Below are 23,836 nucleotides of genomic sequence, written 5' to 3'. Positions count from 1 at the left end.
TGGGGGAAAGAATAAAATGTTAAATTGATAATTACATGGCATTTTTACAGATAGCACAGTATCTGATGTTCAAATAGAAATGTGCAAGATAGAGCTGAAATATTTCTCTTATCTGAACTTCAAACTTTCTGAAAACACATGTCCCTGTGGTACCACAGATAAAACAAAATAAAACCATAGGCCCGACTTCTATATTATTTTATTTGCAGCATCACAGTTCAATATTGCAAACAGAAGTTTGGCCTGTGGAGGCTTAAACCTCCCTTCTCCCAAACACTGGTTGCATCTGTGCTTTTTGTAAAGAAAAAAAAAAGTGTAAAATCCCTATCATGATAGAAACATGTCATTTCAACTAGATTGATCTCAGTGGGATCATCCCCCCCCCCCCCATCATATCATTCCTGTCTTTAAATCCAGTACAATGATGGATCCATCCTGCTTTCTTCCCCTTTCTGATATGTTGGAGCAGCATGTGGTATGAAATTATCTAAGTAAGTAATACCAGTGGGGGAACAGATAAGTGAGCCTGTTTTACTTTAACCCCTGGGTTTTACTTATTCATTGGTCTGATATTTTGTTTTCTTTTTTGGTCCAGCAGCTTTAATATCAGTGAGCAGTAGGCTGTAAGAACTATGTCCTGTGATATGATTTAGAAAGTAAATAAAGATTCCATTTACACCTGAGAATGTCATGGGTACCTTGGAGCCATTGCAGTGCTTAACCATTTTCACTTTGTAGATTATCATTCCCTAGGCCGATTTGACTTATGAACAGAACAGTTACAATACCCACCATTTAATAAGCACAATACCGTATTTTTCGCTCTAAAACACGCACCTGACCATAACACGCACATCATTTTTAGAGGAGGAAAACAAGGGAAAAAACATTCTGAATGAAACAGTGGATGTATCATTTTTGTGCTTCATGCTGTGGCCACAGACATGTGATCTGATGGTGAATTTGGGCTGACCCAATGCAAAAATCCTGAGAATCCCTGTGGATCCATGCTTTGTAACCACGTTTTTGCACCATTGCAGCCCCAGGCAACAGTGGGTGTGTGATTTTTGGGGGGCAGGCTGTAGCCATGGACATGCTATGTGCTCTGATGGTGAATTTGGGCTGACCCAATGCAAAGATCCTGAGGATCCATGTGGATCCATGTTTTGTAACCATGTTTTTGCACCATTGCAGCCCCAGGCAACAGTGGGTGCGTGATTTTTGGGGGGGCAGGCTGTAGCCATGGACATGCTATGTGATCTGATGGTGAATTTGGGGTGACCCAATGCAAGGATCCTGAGGATCCATGTGGATCCATGCTTTTTAACCACATTTTAAGTGGGGAGGGAAGGAAAAACACAGAACGGACAAGGAGCACGAGAGGGGTGTGCAGAGAAGCAGCTGGCTAAGAATGCAGGAGAGGGGTATAACGGGAGGGAGGAAAGGAAGGTAAAAGTTTTCCCTCACCTAACCACCCAAGCCAGCCAGCGCTCGCTCGCTCGCTCCCTCCCTCCCTCCCTCCCTCCCTCCCTCCTGCATGTTTTCAGCAGCACCAGAGCACAGAGACGACACTCTGCTTTCCCTTCTGCTTGCCTGGAGGGGAGGGGCTTTCCCTGCTCTTTGTTCCGTTTGAGCAAACACAGCAAGGAAACAGAGGAGGGTGGGCAGTAAGACCCTGAGGCAGAATGCAGGAAAGCAGCCGCTTCCTCTTTTCAGGTTTCCCTTCTCCGAGACACGCGATTTGATTTTTGCCTGCTTTTTTTGCTTCCACTCGCGCCATTTGGCTCCAGGGACCACACATTCGCTCAATAACACGCACAGACATTTCCCCTTCCTTTTTAGGAGAAAAAATCTGTGTGTTATAGAGGGAAAAATACGGTATATTTGCATATAGAAAGCAAGATTATCCACTGGCTAATAAATTACATAACAGCCACCTTTTGATAAAATTCTTATTTTCTATTGTAGTAGGATAAGCACTCTAAAAGTATGGTGTATAACTAGTTTTAGCTGAACCATTTTGCGTCAATAAACTCGCAGGTGTTTCAGATTCACCCAGTTATGAAAAAATAATAATGATGAGATCTAATGTCACTCCAGCAGATGTGACAGGGCTTTCTGTTTCTCTTCTTCCCCTCAAGCACCCTGTTATCAACTGTCCGTGGCATATTTTGGAGGCACACAACAGTGTTCAGGAAGGGGGAGAGGATGGGAAAGTCCTGCTTGCATGAACAGTCGTTCAAATGGGACAAAGTGTAGGGTGGGTCAGTGTAGTTTCCCAAAAATGGCTTTGCAGGCCAAATGGATGGCCAAATTTGGCATGCTAGCCAGAGTCTCCCCATGACTGTAGTACATCAAGAAGCATTGTTGCAGTAAAGTATAGTAGACCATGGAGTCTTGCCTCAATAAATGAGAGGGTTCACCTAGTTAAGATAAATGTCTATCTTTGCAACAACTTGCATTGATGAAAGATCATGCTGGTGTGCCCTCTCTACCACATCATATATCCCTAATGAAGAGCTGGTTTGAAATAAAATAAAAGTAAAGTATTGGGCGGTAATCTAGAAAGCAGAGTAAGAGATGAGCATGCAAAAACACCTTTTGTTGAACCATAAAGAGTACTTTAAATACGGAGTTTTAAAACTGAATTTTTATCTGAGATAGCCTCTAGAGTGAAAATGAAGCAAACCTCTGTGAGCATGAGAACAACCATGTTTATAAGAGACATGAGAGAATCCCCACCCCCCTCGAGAGAAGATGTTTGGCAAGCCAAAAATCTGCTTGGTTTTGTGTGTCTGCTCTTGTAATTTACAGCAGTCGGCGTTTTAGCAAGAGCGAGACTTAATGTTAAATAACTCTATAGTTCCACAAAGTCATTAGTTCAGCAGTTCATATAGTTTCATAGCAATCAGAAAGAGTTTCATTGAGAAGAAGGGGTTGAAGACTTTTGTGCACACACCTACAAACCAGCTGGCTCTTGTGCAGCAAGTCTTCTGACAGAAAATGCTCAGAATCTAGCAATATATTGTTTTATGTTACAAATTAGAGAAGATGTGGCAGAAGTGCCAAGGAGATGCTGTTGGTTGGACAAATTCATATTCAGAACCAGTTAAATTACAGATTTCTGTGACATTCAAAAATATGATATGGCTGGTTCTTTATAATACTCCCCTTCCTTCCCCACCCCCAATCAGTACTGAGCTACTGTCACAGTATGTTTGTATCATAGTGTTCTGCTATCTATATTTTCATTCACATGAAGGATAAAATCAAAGTCTAAGCTACTCATATCCAAACTGCATGAGTAATTTTGAATGCGTTAGCTGATGATGTTAACAAAATGCCCTTGTCCAGTCCTAATTTGTGTGATTACCTTTAGTCTCCCTCAATTCCTTCTGTAGTTTAGATTAGATAATAGCATTCTTTGCTTTTGTGTTAAGCCTATGGCTAGTAGTAAATAGACCTGTTTTTCAGTGCTGATAAAGAAAATCTCATCCCTTTCAGGGAAATACTGCTTATGTGGGTGGAGCAAAAAAGAAGAACCAAGATCCATCCTGAAGATAGTTTGTCAAGCTCTTTGAGGTCTTTTGTGATGAAAAGTCATATATAAGTGCGAGACGGCTGTTGATTAACTTTGATTGCCATTCTTCATGTGTTCACAGCAGTTTAACTATGTCTCTTTCTAAACCATTTTTAAAGATATGTTAAAAATAGAAACAGTTGTTCTCACACAAAATTATACCAGCTAAATGCTGGTATATCTTTATCACATTTTAATGTTTTAAAATTCATGTGTGTATCCTTCAGCAGCTGGAAGACTAGCTGACAAACAAACAAAAAACCCCCAGCAAACCATTTGGTGACAAATCTGCATGTGATGATAAAGGGCCAGACGTCATCCTGTTCTATCTAGTTGTACCTTTCATCTCAATGCAGAGCTATACAACTTCATTAAAAGATAGGACTTTGTACCAAGGGAATACTAGATCCTGTTCTCTGCCTGTTTAGTAGCATCACTGATTTGCCTTCTGTTGATTACATATACCTGGTGCACTTTCCAAAATTAAGTTTCAGATAATAAATAAGAAACTATTTTGAACTCCTGTTTTCTGCCTTAAGGCATCAGAAATTATGACCGGTGCTAGAGTCAAGTGTGGTAATGACTTGTTCTATTTTTCAAATGCTTTTCTTTCCTGTGTGCCTCCTTTGCTGAATGTTCTGTTTTGCACAAGGCACAGCACTAATCCAGTCAAGTCTGCTAAGGTTTCCTGCATTACTATCCTAAAACAGAATTGCAGGGTAGGGCTTAACACCCAACACTTTTATTCATAACCATGAATAACCCCCTGCAAAATGGATGTTATATGGGTGCAATTAAATATACCATTTGGCACTATAGTGGCTGCATCTACATCACTTGCACCTTCCAGACAGTCTTGTTTGTTTGTTTCTTACATTTATATCCCACCTTTTTCTCCAAGGAGGCCAAGATGGTGTACGTGGTTCTCCTCCTCATGTAATCCCTACAACCAGTGCTTTTTTTTAAGGTACTGACCAGCACCACCCAAACCCAAGTACCAACTACCCAGAGTGGTTGCTGGCATTCAGTCTTCATCCACCCCATTACTACTTCCAGCACATATATGGCCTCAACTAATTCAAATGTTATAGAGAAAAAACTGTATAGAATTGTAGAGTTGGAAGGTACCTTATCTAGTCCAACCGCCTTCAAGGCAGGAATCTCAGCTAAAGCACTCATGCAGGAGCAAAGCGCAAGAGTGAGGGAGGAAGCTAAGTCGGAGCACTTGCTCTTGCCTGTCCACACGGGCTGGCAGCAGCAGCCCACATGGGGTCCAGGCACTCATTCACATATTGATGACACCATGATCATTATGTAATGGTAACTTCTTCCAGTGGCTATGTATAGATGTTGAACACCATGGAGAGAAAGCACAGTTGCCAGTGAATCAGGCATTTGCAACCCACTGGACCCAACCAGTCAACACCTTCTGTTTAGCTGTAACAAGCCAAGAAGGGCAAGGCTTGAGAGTACCTGTGGTAGCCAAACTCCTTCAAGCAACTTGTCCATAACCTCAGAATATCCTGAATATGATCCCATACCATTTTACTTAAGATTACTGCTGGATCATGCCAGAGGCTCAGCTAGGCCAGCAGCCGATTCTCATAGTGGCCAACCAGAAATACTGGGAGGCCTGAAACAGGACTGGATTACAATAACACTGGTGCAGTGAACACCACCCTTACAAACAGTGGTGTCTCATTCAGTGCTAGTATGAGTGACTGTGCTTTGCAAATTTGTCACAGCAGACCACTGAGAAGCTCCATTTTACCAGTCCATACCATTCCAAAGAGTTGTGCTGGATGGCTACTTGAGGACTTAATTTCCTTGCCACCATCACTGCCATGGGCCTGTCCTTTCATCTGTGCTCATTCACTGTGAGAGATACATCACCTGTAGTCAAGGCTATCACCCTGCCTATTTCAGCATTTTGAGCTGCCCAGAAACCCAGGGAGCCAATCAGGCACCACAGCACTGGAGAGGACACTTAGAAGCAGTTGTGCCAGTGTCCTTTCTCTTCTCACCATTCCATAGTGAGGCCAGGCCTTGACAGGAGCACTAAGCATATCAGAGCAATCAGAGGTTCCTCAGGTTCCCTAAGTCTTTAGGGAAATGTCATCTTAATAGGTCCTTTGCTAGTCCAGACTACAAGGAAATGGGTTGTCCGTGACAGTAGAATTAAGTAACCAGCATAGAACCAATTCCAAACTGTTTTTTGGGAAGCACTAGATGAAGGGTGCTTGTGTGGCAAATACCCAATGTAGTAAGACAGCTCCATGAAGTCCTGAGCTGGTTTAAACAAGTTAGCCCTAGCATGAATGTTGAAATGTGTGGGCACCCCACACCGCCCCAAGACCACTTCTTGCAGCTCAGTTAGGGAGGCTGATGGGCAGTACGCCAACACTATTCCTGTTCTGTGTCTCAGACCCAGCATGAGGAACTGCCCCTCAAATACAGTACCCCAAAAGAATGGTTTCCTGGTGAAGAAGATTGCATTTTTATGGATGACAGCAATTCTGTATCCTCTCAAAGCTGGATTGGTTTATACCTGACAACTTTGGCAGATAGATCTGGTCCACCTGGTTCATCCACCTCAATAATACATTCCAGGTCAGCCATCTCATCCATGATCAAATCTTGAATGAGAGGTGCTTTCCTGTGGACTGATGTGGCACATAATAACAGTACCACCAGGTTTGAGGGCAAGCTAGCATGGCAACCCAAATATTGTCAGCTGAGAGATGACCTTGAAGGGTCTACAACACTTAAGATATCTGCTACTTCTTTACATTAACTGGCAAAATCATCTCCCAGCGCTATGCCTCCTTCTGCCTGTGACCCTTTCTCTGTGCATCCTCACTTTGTGCATTGCAGGCACAGCACAGCAGAGAAACAAATGTGAATGGCCACATGCTGTTTGAATAGTTTTAGAGAGTGTCCCTTTGTTGTGGGCACTGCTTGTATGTACATGGGGGGGGTGCCTCTAAATATTGTCCATTACAAGGTACAAACTGAAAGAGTAATCGCAGGGTGGAGGGTAGCTAGTATGATTGCAGTTAATAAATATTTTTACTCTGCTCTTTGACTCTCGGATATGGAGAAGAACGGTGGTTGGAGAAGGAAGATTTGACTGGGTTGAGTTGTACAAATACAGTGCTGCAGACAACTGTGACTGACTGCCCTCTTAATCATGTGACTGAAGGAATCATGGATGCAAGGAAATTTGGGCACCTAGAAGTTATAGCCTGTTATCAAATCCTCAGCCTCAGATTTAAAAAAATGGACATAATTTAATACCAACGAGTTTTTAATATATTATCAATTAATAATAATAAGCATTATAATCTATGTGATTTTTAAAACGTTTTATGCAAACCCTAATTGAGTTAAATCCTAAAAGGAGTGCTTAGTAATACATATTACGTTGTTAAATCAGTTTCTTACCTTTCAGTCATAAATATTCAAAATTCCCTTTCAGTATTTCTTATTTCCCAGAAGATAGAATTATCCCACAGAGAGAAGCTACCATTAGCTAATAAAGAGATACAAAGTTGCTACAAATTCTTAAATTCTTAAAATCCAAAGTTAGAAAGGGCATATACTTGTTTGCCTCACAACACAAAAATAAAACTTTTATGTTTGGTAACTACAGATAATTTTTCATTATTCAAAATATTTATCAGTAACTAACATACTTTAACACTGCATGTTGTCGTATTCCTAAATCGTACCTTATTACCATATATGATAATATATGAGGCATAGATAATAAACCAGTATTTTAAGTAAATATGTTACAATAAGCAATTTCAACTTTTTCTTTAGTTTGTATTTGTGGATAATTACTGATCTTAGTTCTGTTGAGAATAGACTACAAGCATCCCAAGGTGCACATTTTTTTCTCCAGGTATTTAGAGTGGTAGCCTAGGATGTGGTCTCCATTGCTTCACTGTTGCAGCACTTTATTAATTAATCATTTATTTACATTTCTGTTACAAACTTTTGAAGAAGTAAAGCACTCTAATTATTCCAACATCTCAGCTGCTTGCAAGAAACATTGTTTTGGCACCATGCTAAGCCTAAATAAATAAATAAATCACACACACACACACACACACACACACACAAAATAAAAAGGGAGGAGGGGGAATCTATGGTGCATGCAGATAATAAGAACTTAGCATATTGGACTAATTTGTGGCATGGTATTGCTGAGAGCAAAGCAAACACAAAAGTTGAATTGTATAGAGGGGAAAAAATCTTGTTTCATCTGCACGCTGGATTGTTCAGTTAACATCACATCAAATTTTTTTAAAAGGTAAACAAGATTAACTGTTTACTTGAAGTGAACTGAAGTCTGGATGTTTTTCTGAAGAACACAATGTACTGTTGTATCTTGTTTCCAGAGTGGTGTTTATCATAATTCCTTGTGCTGTGGTTGGTAGAGTGCTGGGAAGGCACTCCGCCCACTCATGGCTCATTCCTGCTCTCGCTCTCGCTTTCCCTCTGATTGAGGCCTCGCTGCAGGACTGTAAAGCAGAGGGAGATGTCCTGTGTCAGCTTTGCTGCTTGTCATGAGCCGACATTTACCTAGAATGAAATAACAGAGGCCATTTCCTGGAATTCTCGATGGGCTGCTGAGAAGCACTACCATAATTTTTGTAAACAGTCTGCTCACATACACACAAGACTCTCTCTCTCAGAGGCATGCACATAGGAAACAGAGCCAGCAAAAGCACTCAGAACCGAAAACAATTGAAAAGTCTCTGCGTGTGTTTTAGAGAGGAGGAGGGGGAAGAGAACCAAGATTAGTAACCTGAAGCAGGAATTGTCTTTTGCCAAACAAGGATCTCCAGCAGATCCCTTTCCTGCTATTTCCCCTCTCTGTTGTGTAGTTTATTTTGCTGGTGTAGGATATATTTGTAGTTCAGTGTCAGTTCAACAGAAAGAATATCATCCCAAATATAGGTACCATTCCACAATCAACTATGTTTTATTTCGCTTGCTTTGTGCATCCATTGAAGCTGTGATGTTTATATTTGCTTCATGTTACTAAGATAATTTTGGAACGGTCCTACAGTTTTCTGTTTTTTCTTTTCTTTCTTTTTTTAAGTTTCAGTTCTGTGGTGTATTTACAAATTATCTTAGCATCCCATTCAGAGGGCAGCTGTAGAGAAATGCTTCCAAATCCATTCTCATCTCTGCATACAAATTACTTCTGATTGTTCAAAGGTTAAATCATTCCATTAGAGATTATCTGTCTCTGAACCAGTACAATTTTGTTTGCATTTTTCAAATGTAATTTTTGAGAATTCGTGTTTGCCTAGTCTTTGAAAGATCTGATCTCTTTTTAACTTTGTCACAAACTAGTTGTCAAAAATATACATGGTCGGGACTTTCCCACCGGAAGGTGCTTTCTGATGCTACTTGTCCAGCTTCTTCAGTTGGGAGAATTGGACCCTCTCTTTAACCAACCCACATGGGTTTCTCACATTTAGAGACTAGAGTACCTCTCCTTCTTCTGCCATGGAATCATTCTCCTCTCTCCCCAGCTCTCTTTGAATGATGTTTTTGGCCTATCAGGTAAAAAGCAGGAGCTCTCACATCCACTGCAGAGCAGGCTAGGGTTGTGGGGACATCCTGTAGTATGTGGCATTTGATCACCAGTGATCCAGATAACCATTATCTCCAGTTGACATATCATATCAAATCAACTGACTCTTACAATCTTCTGTGGTGATACCCAGCTGCTGTGGGCAACAACCAGCTCTTAATTTACTCTAACTCTTGAGTGAAGGAATTATAAGAGTTACAGCTTTAATTTCATTCTAAGAGGGGGCAACCACCATCTAATTACTGAATTGCAGCTGAGCTAGTTCGGCCTTTCTTTCCCTTTGGTCAAAGCATGCTGTGTGTGATCTGGCATACAGGGGTAAGATTCCCCTGAGTTGTCAAGAAATATGCAGATTCTAAGTTTAGAAGATTTATTAAGATTAGGGATGGAAATATCAAGGGGATGGGAAGCAGATAGGTAACTTTAAAAAGAAACAACAGTTAACTCTCTAAACAACCTAACCAGTTCACAGGCCTACATTTCATAATGCCAGTTTGCTTGTGCTTCTATTCCTCAAGGCATAGATGCATCAAAAAGACTAAAAAACATTTTTTTAAAGACTTGCCTTCACAAGTTTTGTAAGTAGATTAATTAACCCATGTTTTAGGGGTGAGAATTTAATGCTGCTTAATTAAATGCACGTAAGATCCCACATATGTCCTTTTATTTAGTTTGATTAGCTTTACCTTAAGCTCTCTCTTAACTCACAGTCTCAACATCAATTCCTGGATCTTCAGGGAAGGTAGCCCCATAATCTGATGGAGGTTGGGTTTGCAACAGAATTCTCTTATGCTGCTTCTGCTTTTTATATGGTATTTCATACAAAGTGAGCGTGGTACCACCGTCCAACTTTCCTTCCTCTCCCTGACTCTCTGTCGTGTATCTCCCTAATTTTTGCCTTATTCAGTTGCTTCAGATCAACCTGAGGGGCAAGCTTCCAACCATAAGATCTTCTGGTCATGCTGATTTATTGTGACCATACGAATATAAGAGAAGCCCTGTTGGATCAGATCTAGCACCCATCTAGTGCAGCATCCTGTTCTCACATTGGTCAACCATACACATTTTGAAAACTCTCATCAATTTCCCCACTTGCGCTCACCAGCAATTATTGTGCAGAGACATACAGAGAGCAGCATTGAGGCTGCTGGTGTGTGTCTTTAGCTAGATGCATATTGTGCCAGCCTTGAAAGACTTGCACTGGTTGCCAGTTCACTCCCAAGCCCAATTTAAACTGTTAAAATGGCAAAGATATAGAGATAAGCAAATTTTGGAGTAACTCAACACCTGTAATGTTGGAGATACGATTGGCAATTGTGCCATAGTTTAAAAAAAACTACCAGGAAAGTTGGGGTGTTATTGGCACCACAGCACACTAGGTGGAGAGGTTTAAGTCTTCCCTTCTCAATCACACTCAATAAAAATCTCTCCTCCTTATGCAGCAATTAGCATTATGAAAAGAATATTCCATTGCTGAAAATGGGAGTTCCCCCTTTAATTCTAATTGCACAGTATGTGTGGGATTATTACCATGATCACAACTGGATCTACGCTACTGTTCTACTGATGGCATCTTCCGCCCTGGTTCCTGGTATTTAATGTTTTTAAAACCCATGACATAATGGTTAATCATATCATTAACATAATGTGTACTTAGGCCCTAATTGGCAATCACTCTGAAACCAGACAAACCTCCAGACAGGGACTATTCCCCTTGCTGCTACCACTTCTTTGGGGTGGAAGGAGAAATGGGATATGGATTTCTCCATTGTTTCATATTGGCAACTTACTTCTGCTCTGGGGAAGAAAAGAAAATGGTTTAAATGAATTAAGTCTGTGGTTGAAGGCAGTTGAGCCACAAAAATGTTGGAAATTATGTTTGCCTTATAGAACATGAGGGGGTTGTGAACCATGAAATTAAAACACTTTCTTCCTCCTGGTATACTCCCTAAACCCTTTGTCTAATGGGTGTTTCCCTATCTTCAAAAAGAGGGAGGGAGAGAAGATCCAGGTAACTACTGACCTGTGAGCTTGATATTGATACCAGGAAAGGTCCTAGAATAGATAATTAAATAGTCAGTCTGTGAGCCTTTATAAAAGGATGCTGAGATTACTAAGACCCAGCATTGGTTTCTCAGAAACAAGTCACGCCAGGATGGAGCAAGCTTGTTTTGTGCTGATCCAGAGACTAGGACCCGAACCAATGGCTTCAAGTTACAAGAAAGGAGATTCCAGCTAAACATCAGGAAGAACTAAAGTGGTAGACTCTCCTTCCTTGGAGGTTTTTAAGCAGAGGTTGGATGTCCATCTGTCATGTATGATTTAGTCGAGATTCCTGCATTGCAGTGGGTTGGACTAGATGACCGTTTTGGTCCCTTCCATCTCCACAATTCTATGAACCTATAGTAGTCAAAGTGGTGCCCTCTAGATCAGTGTTTCCCAACCTTGTGCCTCCAGCTGTTTTTGAACTACAACTCCCATCATCCCTGACTAGCAAGACCAGTGGCAAGGGATGATGGGAGCTGTAGTCCAAAAACAGCTGGAGGCACAAGGTTGGGAAACACTGCTCTAGATGTTGTTGGGTTGCAACTCCTATCATCCCTGACCATCAGCCATGCTGGCTGGGGCTAATGGGAGTTGGGAATCCAACAATATATGTCGGCTACTCTTCCTCTCTAGAGAGCAGAAGTTCAGAGCTGGCAGCCATTGATCATCCCTGAGACCTTTTGCTGTGTATAGCACAGAGGAGGAAGGTTTCAGAGGGTGAAAAAGGGGGAGGAGGTGTCCTTAGCAAATACTGAAGAGTGCTGAGGCATTTTGTACCTGTCTGTATGCCACAAGACATACTAATGCTGGTGGCCTTCTATTTACATTTCAGAAAATCTCTACATTTTTAACAGTATCTTGAGAGAAGACTGTGGCCCTAAGCATAAATCCCATTGAGGTCATCATGAGTATAGCTAGGACAGGGCTGTAATGAAGCATATAAGGATGTTTCTGCATGTTTTCTTTAATGCTACATAGTTAATGCTCTAGTGCAGGGGTTCCCAAACCATGTGCCATGGACCACCAGTTACCCATGAGCTTCGTTCTGGTGTATCTGTAAAAATACAATTAAAAATCACACAATATCTGGAGTAGCACATTACAATTACTACAGTGGGGCAGAAAACTCATTAAGTGGTCAGCGAAGACCCGCAGCAATTTACAGGTGGCATGTGGGGGGAAACATTGGGCAAACCACTGCTCTAGTGCAATCTGCTAGAGTTGGAATTCCAGCTATGGTTGCACACTTCAAACTGTTTTTCCTTCCGACATTCCCTGACCCCATGCATACTACAAATGCATAAGAGGTTCGCACATATGGCACATTACAAGTGGGCAGAACCCAGGTTCTGTTTATTTTATTGGCTGTAAAAGACATTTGTAAACCTGTGATTCTTAACCAAATGTGGTTTATGCTCAACTGTGCCTAGTGGTACAGTTCACAAGAATTGTTTCCAACCTTGCAATTCAAAAGGAAACAAAACTACTGAGGTTGGTTATGTGCAATCATATGTTAGTGCATCAATTACAAAACAAATTGGTTTTGTGTTATTGTGCTTCTGTGAAGAAGAAAAAGCAAACAGGAATTTCAAAAGGTGAGCGCCAGGAAGTGTTGAATGGGAAAGGTGCAGGCAAGTAACACAGCTTAAAAGAGAAAAGTGTAGAAAAGGGGATATTAACATAAAGACACCACCATCAAAGGGCAAGACAATAGCACTATTCTACTGGTTGTATGAAGGTGGTGTGCTATAATCCTGTTTGAAGAAAAATAAAATGATCACAAATAAGGACTTAAAGCATTGAAAGGTACCAGGGAAAATATTAAAATGCAATAATTGGGGAGCAATACTGTCTAGAGATTGCAGAGTAATGTAACAGTGCAATCCTAAACATGTCTATTCAGAACTAAACCCCATTGAGTTTAATCTGGCAGGCTCTTGGGTGTGTACAGGATTGCACCTTGAGAGCATGGGTGTAGCGGGGGGGGGGGGCAGGGAGTAGCAGCTGCCCCCCCAAATCAATGAAAATCCATGAAAATACATAGCAAACTGAGGTTTTGTCCTCCCCCAAGAAAAGGCCTGGCCCCTCCCCCCAACAAAAACCCTGGCTATGCCCATGCCTGAGTGAACTAATCTTATCAATTCTGGACACAATAGCTTTTATGGAACCATCCTTCGTTATACACCTTTAGGCACCAGGCAAAAATGTTCTTCTTTAACCAGGCCTTTGACTGATTGACATTCAGCGCCCTTTTAAAATGTGTTGGGGAGGAGGGGTTATTGGGTTGTTCTTGTTTTTGATTTTATTATGTGTTTTGTGTTTTTATATTGTGATTCTCTGCTGTGAACCACTCTGAGACCTGTGGGTATACTACTACTACTACTACTACTACTACTACTACTAATAATAATAATAATAATAATAAATCTGCTAAACATGGAAATAGTCATATGTGCTTCTCTGTAGATATGAAAAGATTTCTAGCATAGATTTTCAAGTTAGCTGTCATGATGTGGAAAATTTTCCATTTCATAAGTTCATTAGTATGAATGAATGAATGTCACTAACAAATAAATATTAGCAAGCGCGACAGTTTCAAAGTTTTTAGCTTAGTTTACAAAATACACCCTACCCCTCAAAAAGCTAAAAAAGATACCTGCAGGGAAACAGAAATTTTATGATTGCTAATTTGTACAGAAACATTTTCCAATTCAATTTTTTCTGCAAAAAACATATCACTGCTTAGATGTAATTCTGATTAGTGCTATTCAGGTTCTAGTTATTCAAGCTTTTATTTTTTGGGCATGTATTTCAAGGAGGATGCAATAGCCAGCATCTGCTGTGGGGGTGTGAGAATATTATACATCTGATAAAAGTGATGCAGAGCACTTTAAAAGTGATATGGAACACTTTAAATTGCTACAAGTAAGATGTACAGAAGAGCCCCTCTAGGGTTACAGACAAAAATAGGTTGTGTTTTGTGTCCTTTTGTTCCTACACATGTGTCTCTGATTCTGATTGCACTGGAGATAACATTTGCAGTGGGTGGAGGGATTTTGTTTGTGTTTGAGAGATTCAGATAAATTAAATCCCGTTTGGGTGGAGTTTCAAAGGTTGCTGTTGATTGTAAGCCACATCAGGAGAAGTTAAGGAGCTCCACCTCAAGACTTGACCAGACAAGTTGGTGGATTGGAACTCTGTAGGAACAGTTTTGTGCCTGTTTTTTTGTTTTTTTTTACAAAGCAGCACAGAAATCTTATTTTGTGTGCGTGCACCTCCTCATGCTTTAGTAGCTTCTAGGAGGGCACATACGCAAAGAGATAAGAGTCTCCTGTCAGGGAGCAGGCATAATCAGCAGCACCCTATCTTGGATGAGCAAATGTTGCCATATATATCAGGAGGATGGGCTGTACACTTTTTTATAGCGTCTCCTTTTTTCCTCCTTCCTCATCTGAGCTTTGAAGAAATAAATACATCAACAGAAGCCTGAGGGGTCAATCTCCTGTTGTAAAGCATATAATTGTTCCCACTATTTTTTGTGTGTCTTCTTTACTCCTTTCTGCAACAGCAATTGCAGACCCCATGTTCTCACTACATTCTTCTTGTGCTAATGCCTTTCTTTTGAGCTGCACCTGTCTGTCTTATGGAGCGCTATTCAGTCTTACTCCTTTGGGGGAGCAAAATGTATACAAGGAAACACAAGCCTCTAACCATGTTGTGGGGTTTACATGTATAATTACTGAATAGAAATCCCTTTTCCACCTTTTCCAAGAAGGATGACTAACTAGGAGGGGGCATGATGACATAATAGCATAATCATTTCCAAATATCCACTTGGAAGTGAATAAATCTAAGCATTACCACCACACTCATAAAAATGCAAAATAATTGGCCTCGCCTTCCCTCTCCCCTGCCTCCAGCTCTTTTAGGAAATTAACAGAATATTCCCAAGCTTTGAAATGAGATTCACCGTGGCCTAGTTCACAGATTGGTAAATCTGTGTCTTGCCTGTGCCATTGCAGATATATGCCCCCCAATACAAAAACTAAAATAAATAGTTGCTCAGTAGAGAAAACTCGGTGTTATGAAGGACAGGCCTACGTTAGCCTTAAAAACCTGACATGCCAGACTTATAAAAATATGTATTTATATTTGGAGTGGAGGAATGTTAAACCTTGCTGGTTGTCATCTGTCTGTCTTGAGAGACAATGGTGTGCGCCTCTTAGGGTGAAGTCAAACTGTGTTAGCAGCACCCAGGGGACCTCCCCAGCGTCAGGCACACCAGGTTCTTCTCAACATTGCAGCTGCCCAGTGCATACATGTGACATCAAACAGTGGGAGGAGGGCTGACAGGGCCGTTGTACCCTCCCAAAGGCCTGACGTGACCTGGTTGCAGCCGCAGGAGGGCCCACTGCAGCTTGGCGCAGTCACAGGAGGACCCAATGGAGCCCGCCCAGCTGCGAATATTGAGGGGGCCCGGCCCTGTCAGTGAAATGAGGGGGGGATGTGGGCCCTCACAGCCCCGCATAGATGGCATGCCTGCCCAGTGCACAAGCCTGGGCAGTGTGTATGGAGGTCCTGATCTGCCCAGCCAACAATACTCCCCTCTTGCTCTTGTTGATGTGCCTCAAAGGAAAGCAGAACAATATATCTGGCACCCGCTTGGCTGCAGGACTTGCCAGAAGGAGGCATATAAGGCACAGTCCAACCATATTAGGGACTCCGCTCAAGATTTGTTTAGGGTTCATCCTTAGCCTTTTCTTCTCCTGAAGATATCCCACAAGGCATCGGAGGTTTAGGAAAAGAGTTTTCCTTCTCCTATTAGATAGGCTACCTTCCCAGGTTGACAATCTCCATCTGCCCCTCATTTCCCTCTACAGCATGTGCCCAAACTGCCTTCTTGACCGTTGAACCCACTGCTGGTCTCGTTCGCTCATTCTGCCAGAGCCTATCTTCTCATGCAGGAGAAGGCCCTAACTCACTGAGGGTTTGAGACCCATTGGCTACCCTCACCTGGTTTAGCTGGCCAGTCAAAGCCATTCCCAGGGTGTGGCTGCTGATAGCTTCTAAGAGCCACAGGTGAGAGCTGAGTGCAGGCTAGGGACCAAAGGTGGAAAAGGTACTCTGGAAGGAGCACGTGTCCCCTATCAGAGGTACTATCCCTCCCCTAACACCCCATACACCCTAAATCATGCTAACCTCCACTATACATATCAAGCACATTGTTAACATTTTAAGGAGAAGTAGGTGGAGCTCATAGTGGGAGGAAATAAAAATCCTAATCTTTGCCTCCCTTCTTATCGCGCCTTGCCTTTGTTTCTTTGCTCTTCCCACTGAATCACATGTGCATTTTTCATCCATCTGTTCTCACACTCCCATCTTTTGTGCATTCTCCAGAGTTAACCACACACCTAATGATATCTTTTTGTCTTGGGGCATCTGCACATGTTGTTGCAGCGTTAACTTCAGGGAAAATCATTTTTACCCCAGGATGGTTTCCACCTGTTTTGATGTTGAGCTAGAAGTAGGCATCTCTTTCCCTGAAGGTTATTTCCTTACCGCTAATGAATTGACTCTAATCACGCTTAACTTTTTTATTTATTTAAAATTTCTGCCCCACCTTTTTGCAAAAAGAAGAAAAGGAGAAGTCCTGTTGTGCCTGCAAGGCACCTAGGTACAGTTGTAACCATTATTTGGAGACAATAAGAGAGAACCATGAATGCAACTCTAGACTTGGAGAAAGGAGGGATAAAATGGCAATCAATGATTACTGACTTTTTTCAGTATTTATATACTGCTTTTCATGAAAAGGTTCATAACAAGTTTCCATAACAAAAATGCAGTTTGAAAATCAACAATAGTTCCATGACAACAGCAAACAGTATTCATATCAGTTAGATGGGGATGTATTTGTTTGCTGGGTTAGCAAGGTGGTGGTGATTGCTAGTTTTAGAGCTCGTTTTCAACAAAGTAACAACATCCCTAGTTGTTCTTTCTTGGCACAAAGTCAAAGTGAAACTATATTGGAGTCACATTGGATGGCTGCCTAGCTTAGTTCTACCTTTCTGACTGTAGCAGCTTTACTTATTCATTAAACTTATTTGTACGGTATATTGCATTTCATTATACATGTCTTTCCACGGAAGCTCACAATAAGAATATTAGTGTAATAATTCATAAGGATGCCTCCTGTAGGGCACTTACTGGAAGGCCTGGGAGGGAAGGACAAGAAATTCTAGCCTTGAATATGTTTAAATATGCCTCTTCTCCTCTCTTGTAATCCTTCCCACAGAACAGTTGCTGGTAGATGGCCCTGGGGTGGGGGATTCCCATTGGAGCAGACTGTGTCTTACCAGAACCTCAGTTCATTCACCCTAATCCAGCACATTAACTGAGTTTCCTCTGTCTCTCCTGTTGGCATGGAGAAATAGAACTGGGTGTCATTTTGTATTAATGACACATCACCTCAAACCACAGATGACTTCCCCCAAGGGTTTCAAGTAGATTTAAATGGACTCCTGCAGAACACATTGTGAAGGCAAACTTTACGAGACACGGATTCACACAAAACTCAAAGTCATGGTTTGTTTAAGATAGGGCCAGCCTGCTCATGAGGCTTGGTGAGGCAGTTGCCTCAGGTGGCAGACTGGGGACAGCTGGGAGGGTTGGCAGATGGGGGTGGGGGCGGAAGTGCACTGCGTGCTGCCACCACTTTTCACCCACCACTGCCTCCTGCTGCTTCCACTGCTGCCTGCTCCTCTCCAGCCTCCTTTTCCCTCCTCCACCGCCTTCAGCATGCCGGGGCTTCCTTGGGCCTCCTTCAGTTGCCTCAGGCAGCAGCAGAGGAGGATGTAATGGTGACAGAAGGAGGTGATGGATAAGGGCAGGATGGCATTTTTTGTTTTGCCTCAAGCGGCTAAACATCCTGGGCCCGGCAGTGGCTTAAAAAATCACATGTTAACCACAAGGGGTCCCACAGACTATCAAACAAACCATGGCTTGTTTCTCCGACATTCCCGCCCACCCACCCCCCAGCTATTCTTGCCTCTCATGCCTTTTTAGTTTGGTGAACGTCAGGTCAGTGGCCCATCTAGTCCAATTTCCAGTTCTCACAGTTGCCTGTGGAAGGACTGAAAGCAGGATCTGAGAGCAGCACTTGCAATTCTTAGCAGTTGGTATACAGAAACTTACTGCCTCTGATAGTAAAAAGTACTAGGAATCATTGCCTTGTAGGGTGGAGGAGATTAATTTTTTGTTACATCCTTATATTTTAAAGCACCATGTGAAATTTCTTCATGGGTACATATAAAGATAATGAAACTGCCTTCTGTAGAGTCAGAGGCTACATATTGTCTTCCTTGATTGGCGGCTGCTCTCCAAGGCCACAGGCAGAGGACGTCCCATCATTTGGATCTTTTTAACTTGTGTAGCTACAGTAAATCAGTTTTGCTACCAGTTGTGATGCATTAAGATTTCATCAGAATTTAATAAGCTTTTACGAAAACTCAAGGCTTCTGTCCTGTGAACCAATGTTTAATTCTGAGATGTTGGAGAGCTCCTTTGGGCAAGCCACTAACAAACTAAATTTTATACACCTTTTTGCAGGTTGTGCCTCCTCGTTCAGGATGCCTATGGAATATTCAGTGAGGTACAATTTCATGCCCTCTTTTCTTCAGAACAGATAGAAGAATGTATCCAAAAATGGGAAGGAAAATACTGTCGTTTATCAGGAATTAAAATTTTGCAGAGACTTACCAGAGGGAGGTAAGAATAACACCATAAGTTTATCTTCCAGAACAGTATCTGTGTTAGTCTAATGGCCCAGACTCTTTATCCTGGGTTTGTGGGTTTGAGCCCTACGTTGGGCAAAAGAGTCCTTCCATGCAGGGGATTGGACTACATGTCCCTCAGGATCCCTTCCAACTCTACAATTCTGTCCTTGTGTAATACAGCAAAAACACAAACAGTTTTATTAAGGCATAATAACTCGCATGGTCTTTGGAGTGTCACAAGATTCATTGTTGTCTGTGCTTTAAGTTTATGCTTTTATGGTGTTTCTGGACTACAACTCTCATCATTCCTGACCCTCAGCCATGCTAGCTAAGCTGGTAGGAGTTGGAACAATATTTGGAAGGCCATAGGTCCCCACCATCCCTGATATAAACAATGGGTGACAAACCTGCATCATGAATGCTATAAGTGGCACTGACAGGATTTGAGGCAGAGAGAGCAAGAATCTGACTAATACAGAAACTCAGGCTTCACATACGTGCACTGTGCTGCTTGCCAGACACAAAGCCACAGCAAGGCATTGGGGGAATGCTGCATATGGTACTATGGTGCATGGCAATGTGCCACTCCATTGTGACTCTTGGCAGAAAGGTTGGCCAGGGTCCTCTAGATCAGTGTTTCCCAACCTTGTGCCTCCAGCTGTTATTGAACTACAACTCCCATCATCCCTGACTAGCAAGACCAGTGGAAAGGGATGATGGGAATTGTAGTCCAAAAACAGCTGGAGGAACAAGGTTGGGAAACACTGCGTCTAGATTGTTCAGTAGTCACACAATTTGGAACCTGTAAAAAAGGGAGGGGGAGAGTTGCATTCAAGCAATCTTGCTCTTATTATTTAAAAATTAGAAAATAGTTTACATTTAGAAAATAAAAAATATCAATGTAATGAACCAATTATCCTGTTTTCAAGTAAGATTTGATGCTTGGGTATAAATGATCGATCCTTTGAAACCTTTTAGTTCTTCTCTCCACTCAGATTATGGGAGCTGTAGTCCATAGGGCTGGAGGGCCACAGGTTATCTTAACCCCCTGTTCTAAAGCATGATGTTTAAGCAGGTGAGTTAAGAGCACAGTGCCATGACCACAGTTTTGTTTGGGTTTCTCTTTAAGAGGAGAGAGAACAGATAAGGGGAAGGTAGGTACTCTACATGAGTGGCTATTGCTTTTTCACTCCAGCATGGCAAGCTGCACTTTACAAAATGCTGTGTTTTGTACAAATATGAAAAAAATGAGCCTTTCCCACTCTCCACATTAAAGAGAGAAGGCTCATAATGGGCATATACTGTATTGTAACAACAAGTTGAAGTGGGTCCCATGTTGCAGTTTGGGGATGCATAAAGGTCCTTTGGCCTGAAAGGCTGGAAGACTGCTCTTCTAAAGCACTCTTATCCATGGTGCTTTACCGTTAAACATGCATTATAAATATATTGCTGCTCTGCCCCAGTTCATGCTAGCATTTCTCCAGGGGGTTCTGTTCTCATGGACTTGACAGTGTAACCTAAAGGGTGACTATCATTTCAGCTTTTCCTCGTAAAGAAGACATTTGTTATCCCTGACATTTTTTTATTGCTCTTCTGAGTTTCTGAGAGGAGGGACTAGAACTGCATGCAGTTGTTACTAAATCTGATGCATTATCAGCATGTAGGGCAGTATCTTTGTTTCCTGCGATCCTTGCATGCTATTGCTCTTACTCACATGACTACCAGCCTTCCCTGAGCTCTGCTACCTTAACCTGAATACTTTGTTGCTGCCTAACAAAGGGTGACTAATGAGAGATGGTGATAAAACTAGGAAAAGAGAGCAATGTGCTGAATTCTATATTTGTCAGAATTTGTCAGGTTTCTGTCATTCTGTGTAGGAAAAGAACTAGAACCAGTCCTCAGTGATTCCTAGCAATTTAGGTAAAATCTTCCACTGAATAGAGGCTCTGTCATTAAAACATTATGTCTTAAAAACAATTAAAACCCATCTTTCCCTTGATTTGTCATCCTTATCCCAGACTGTTTTATTTGTTGTGTAATCCACAGAGATTAAATACTAGCTCGCCAGAGGTGTGCCCCTTCCAATTCCACTGATCACATTATTTATTTTACTTATTAAATAAATTAATAAGCCGTCCTTCATTAATGGAGCACAGGGGAGTTGTAGCAACATTAGGGCTCCAACTCCACTTAAGTGGTGTTTAGCCCTGGAACTTACCAATTAACTCTTGTATTGCCAGGAAGATATCACTACTTGCCATCATTGTGTTTCCATTGAATTATTCTGTTTCCATGGAATTATTCTCTGTCTCTTTTGCAACATACTTATCTTCATCTTTCATTAGTCCCATATCTCTTGACATTTCCTCTTGAGTCAATGTCTCTAGCTGTACACCGTAAATGTGGAGCTCTTCCCCCTTTCCCATTTCTCAGTCAATTTGGGAAAACCTTTATCTACTTTTTCACAGACATACCACCACCTTTCCCTTTTTTTCTCCTCCCAAAGTTGGTGACTCTTAAGAACTACTGCTTTCATCTTTGTATCTACTGATAAATCTTTATTTAAAAAGGCTAGTAATCTCTCGTTAGGTTTTCGCATCAGTTTGCTAGCCTTCCATCCTGCCTTCCATCCTGCCTTTTTTTACCACTTCAGTTATTTCAGCAGGGGGATTCTGAATCATGCTTCCTTTTGCTATGCTAATGCAATGATCCTGACCTTTAATCTCTGCATTGGCACACTGCTGTTTTCTACTGTATATCTACTTCAAACACTTTTTACATTTAACATGCTCTACCTCTTTGCCAAGGCCTGTTGTCCTAGACATTCTGCTTCCCTACAGCCAGCGTTGGTAGATTGGATGAATTCTATTATCCTTCCCATGTTATCATTGCCACGCTCTGTAGTTGGTGGTGCTGGCATGGGAAAGAATCGCATAAGTTGCCTGACTGGCATTGTTCTTCTTTATAGACATTGCAAAAAATGAATCTGATTAGCTATGTATTTGGTTCTTATTCTTCTCCTTATTCTTCTGTTTACTTCACACACTTTGGGTCCGGCTTCTCTGTCAAGTATTCCCTTGGTTTTCTTCTCCCATTCCTTTTTAGTCTACCACGTCCCAATGCCCAAGATATCTCTAGCAAGATTCAGCTTCTGATAGTAGCAAAAAGAACACCTAGCACAACTCATCAGACCTGTAAGATTGTATTTTCAAGCATACATATAATTTAAATTTTATGAAAGTGCATGTCAGTTGATTTGGGGTTTTACTTCCTTAAAAAAAAAAAAGAATATGATGAGAGAATGCTTTGTGTACTATGGGCTCAGATCATATTACTGTATAACAAGTTGTTGTATCATACACAAGCTCATTCTGAAACTTGGACAATTCCAACACAGTTTGTTCATAGATATGTTCCTCTTCTATATTGTTAATAGTTAGTGTCTACAAATGGAGACAATTTCTTAACCCTAGGTAGTAGATATTATTTCTTTGCCTAAGGAATAATATCCAATAATAATATTAGAAATACGTAGATAGTACTTCCATAGAATTAAATTAGCTTAGTCAACTTTTTAAAAAGCAGCAGTCAATTCCCCCCTCCCCCTTGTAACAGCAAAATGGAATTCCATTAGGGAAATTAAAATCTAGAATGCTAGATTTATTTATTGAAATTATCTGAATATAGCATTTTAAAGCATCATAATACAGCATTGTAAATCTAAATTTCACCATGTTTGCGTGTTGTCTGTTTTGTTCTTTGTTTTCTTCTTTTCTTCAAAGAGTGCCGGGGCTTTTTAGCCTAATAGACAGTTTATGGCCACCATTATTGCCTGTAAAAGTTCATGGTCAAAGTCAAGAGAGTGAAATGGTAAGCTGCTGTTTCAAACTCCTCCTTTGCTTTTCATTTGTTCTTCATTTCAAATAGTGCTTTCAAAAGGCAGTAACTTTTAATTACCCATTTATCTATTATTGATTGATTGATTGATTGATTGATTGATTTCTAGTATCACTCCTCCCCATCCCCCTTTTCATCCAAAAAGGCTTCCAAAGTAGTTTCCAAATCAACAAAAACTCAGAAAGTCCCTGCCCTCATGCTTATAATCTAAAAGACATGACACAGAAGGAAAAAGGAATGAGGATGAAAGAGGAAAACAACAAACTGAAGCATCAGTTACAAAGAACCGACTGGCACTGAAATGGTTTAGGGCTAGTGAGAGCCAAATGGAGCCATTAGAGTAGATCTTCCCTCCTCTCCCTCTGCTGCAGCTGTGTTTACATTATCATAATGCCTAGCATTTGTGTAGCACATTTCAAGTGTTTGACACGTAGGCCAATACTACTGCTTAGCCTGTGTTGCAGATGAAGGTAGAGAGCTGAAGCTGAAACAAGATTTAGAATTTGGGTCTTCCCATATTGTAGATAGTGTTCTCCAACACTTTGCTAGCTCTTCTTTGAGCCAGGGATGTCATAAGCAATCCTAGGAGCTATTTTTAATTGCTGCCAGTTTCTATATATATTTGTTCATGCCCATCATTTTTAGCAACACAAATGTGTCCATACAGTACACATTCTTCTCCTTCTAAATTTAAATCTTTATGTCAATTTATTGTTTCTTCCTGGAAGGATCTGTGAGTCATCAGAACCCAGCGTATCAACAATAAACGGGAAGAAATCCAGTCCTGGGCTGACATTTTGTGAGCAAGTCAGGGACAGGGATTAATAGCTAAACAGCTGTTTTCATTAATCCTAATTTATTTATGTTTTTAGTAACTCTCAGGCAATGACTCCCAAAATGAATAATATATTACTTGTATAGCACTAA

At 41.3% G+C, this 23,836-nt stretch overlaps 1 protein-coding gene across 6 annotated transcripts in view; it reads left to right on the top strand.

The window, feature by feature from the left end:
• The window catches only part of SPIDR (scaffold protein involved in DNA repair), a 171,831-nt gene that overhangs the window by 122,604 nt on the left and 25,391 nt on the right, over nt 1-23,836 (top strand). For 5 of the 6 annotated variants that reach the window (XR_014170287.1, XM_081918490.1, XM_081918493.1 and 2 more), the window contains 2 exons: nt 18,846-19,004; nt 22,795-22,882. Coding sequence is in view for 5 of the 6 variants with exons in the window: in XM_081918490.1 (XP_081774616.1) it covers nt 18,846-19,004; nt 22,795-22,882 (247 nt within the window). In the remaining variant the exon portion in view is untranslated. The remainder of the gene's footprint in view (nt 1-18,845; nt 19,005-22,794; nt 22,883-23,836) is intronic. The other variant, XM_081918492.1, reaches the window with a different exon arrangement.

This window comes from Podarcis melisellensis, assembly GCF_964234715.1.
Source record: "Podarcis melisellensis genome assembly, chromosome: 7".
Taxonomy (NCBI): domain Eukaryota; kingdom Metazoa; phylum Chordata; class Lepidosauria; order Squamata; family Lacertidae; genus Podarcis; species Podarcis melisellensis.
The sequence above is the reverse complement of the archived record's forward strand: the minus strand, read 5'-3'. Positions and strand labels throughout refer to the sequence as shown.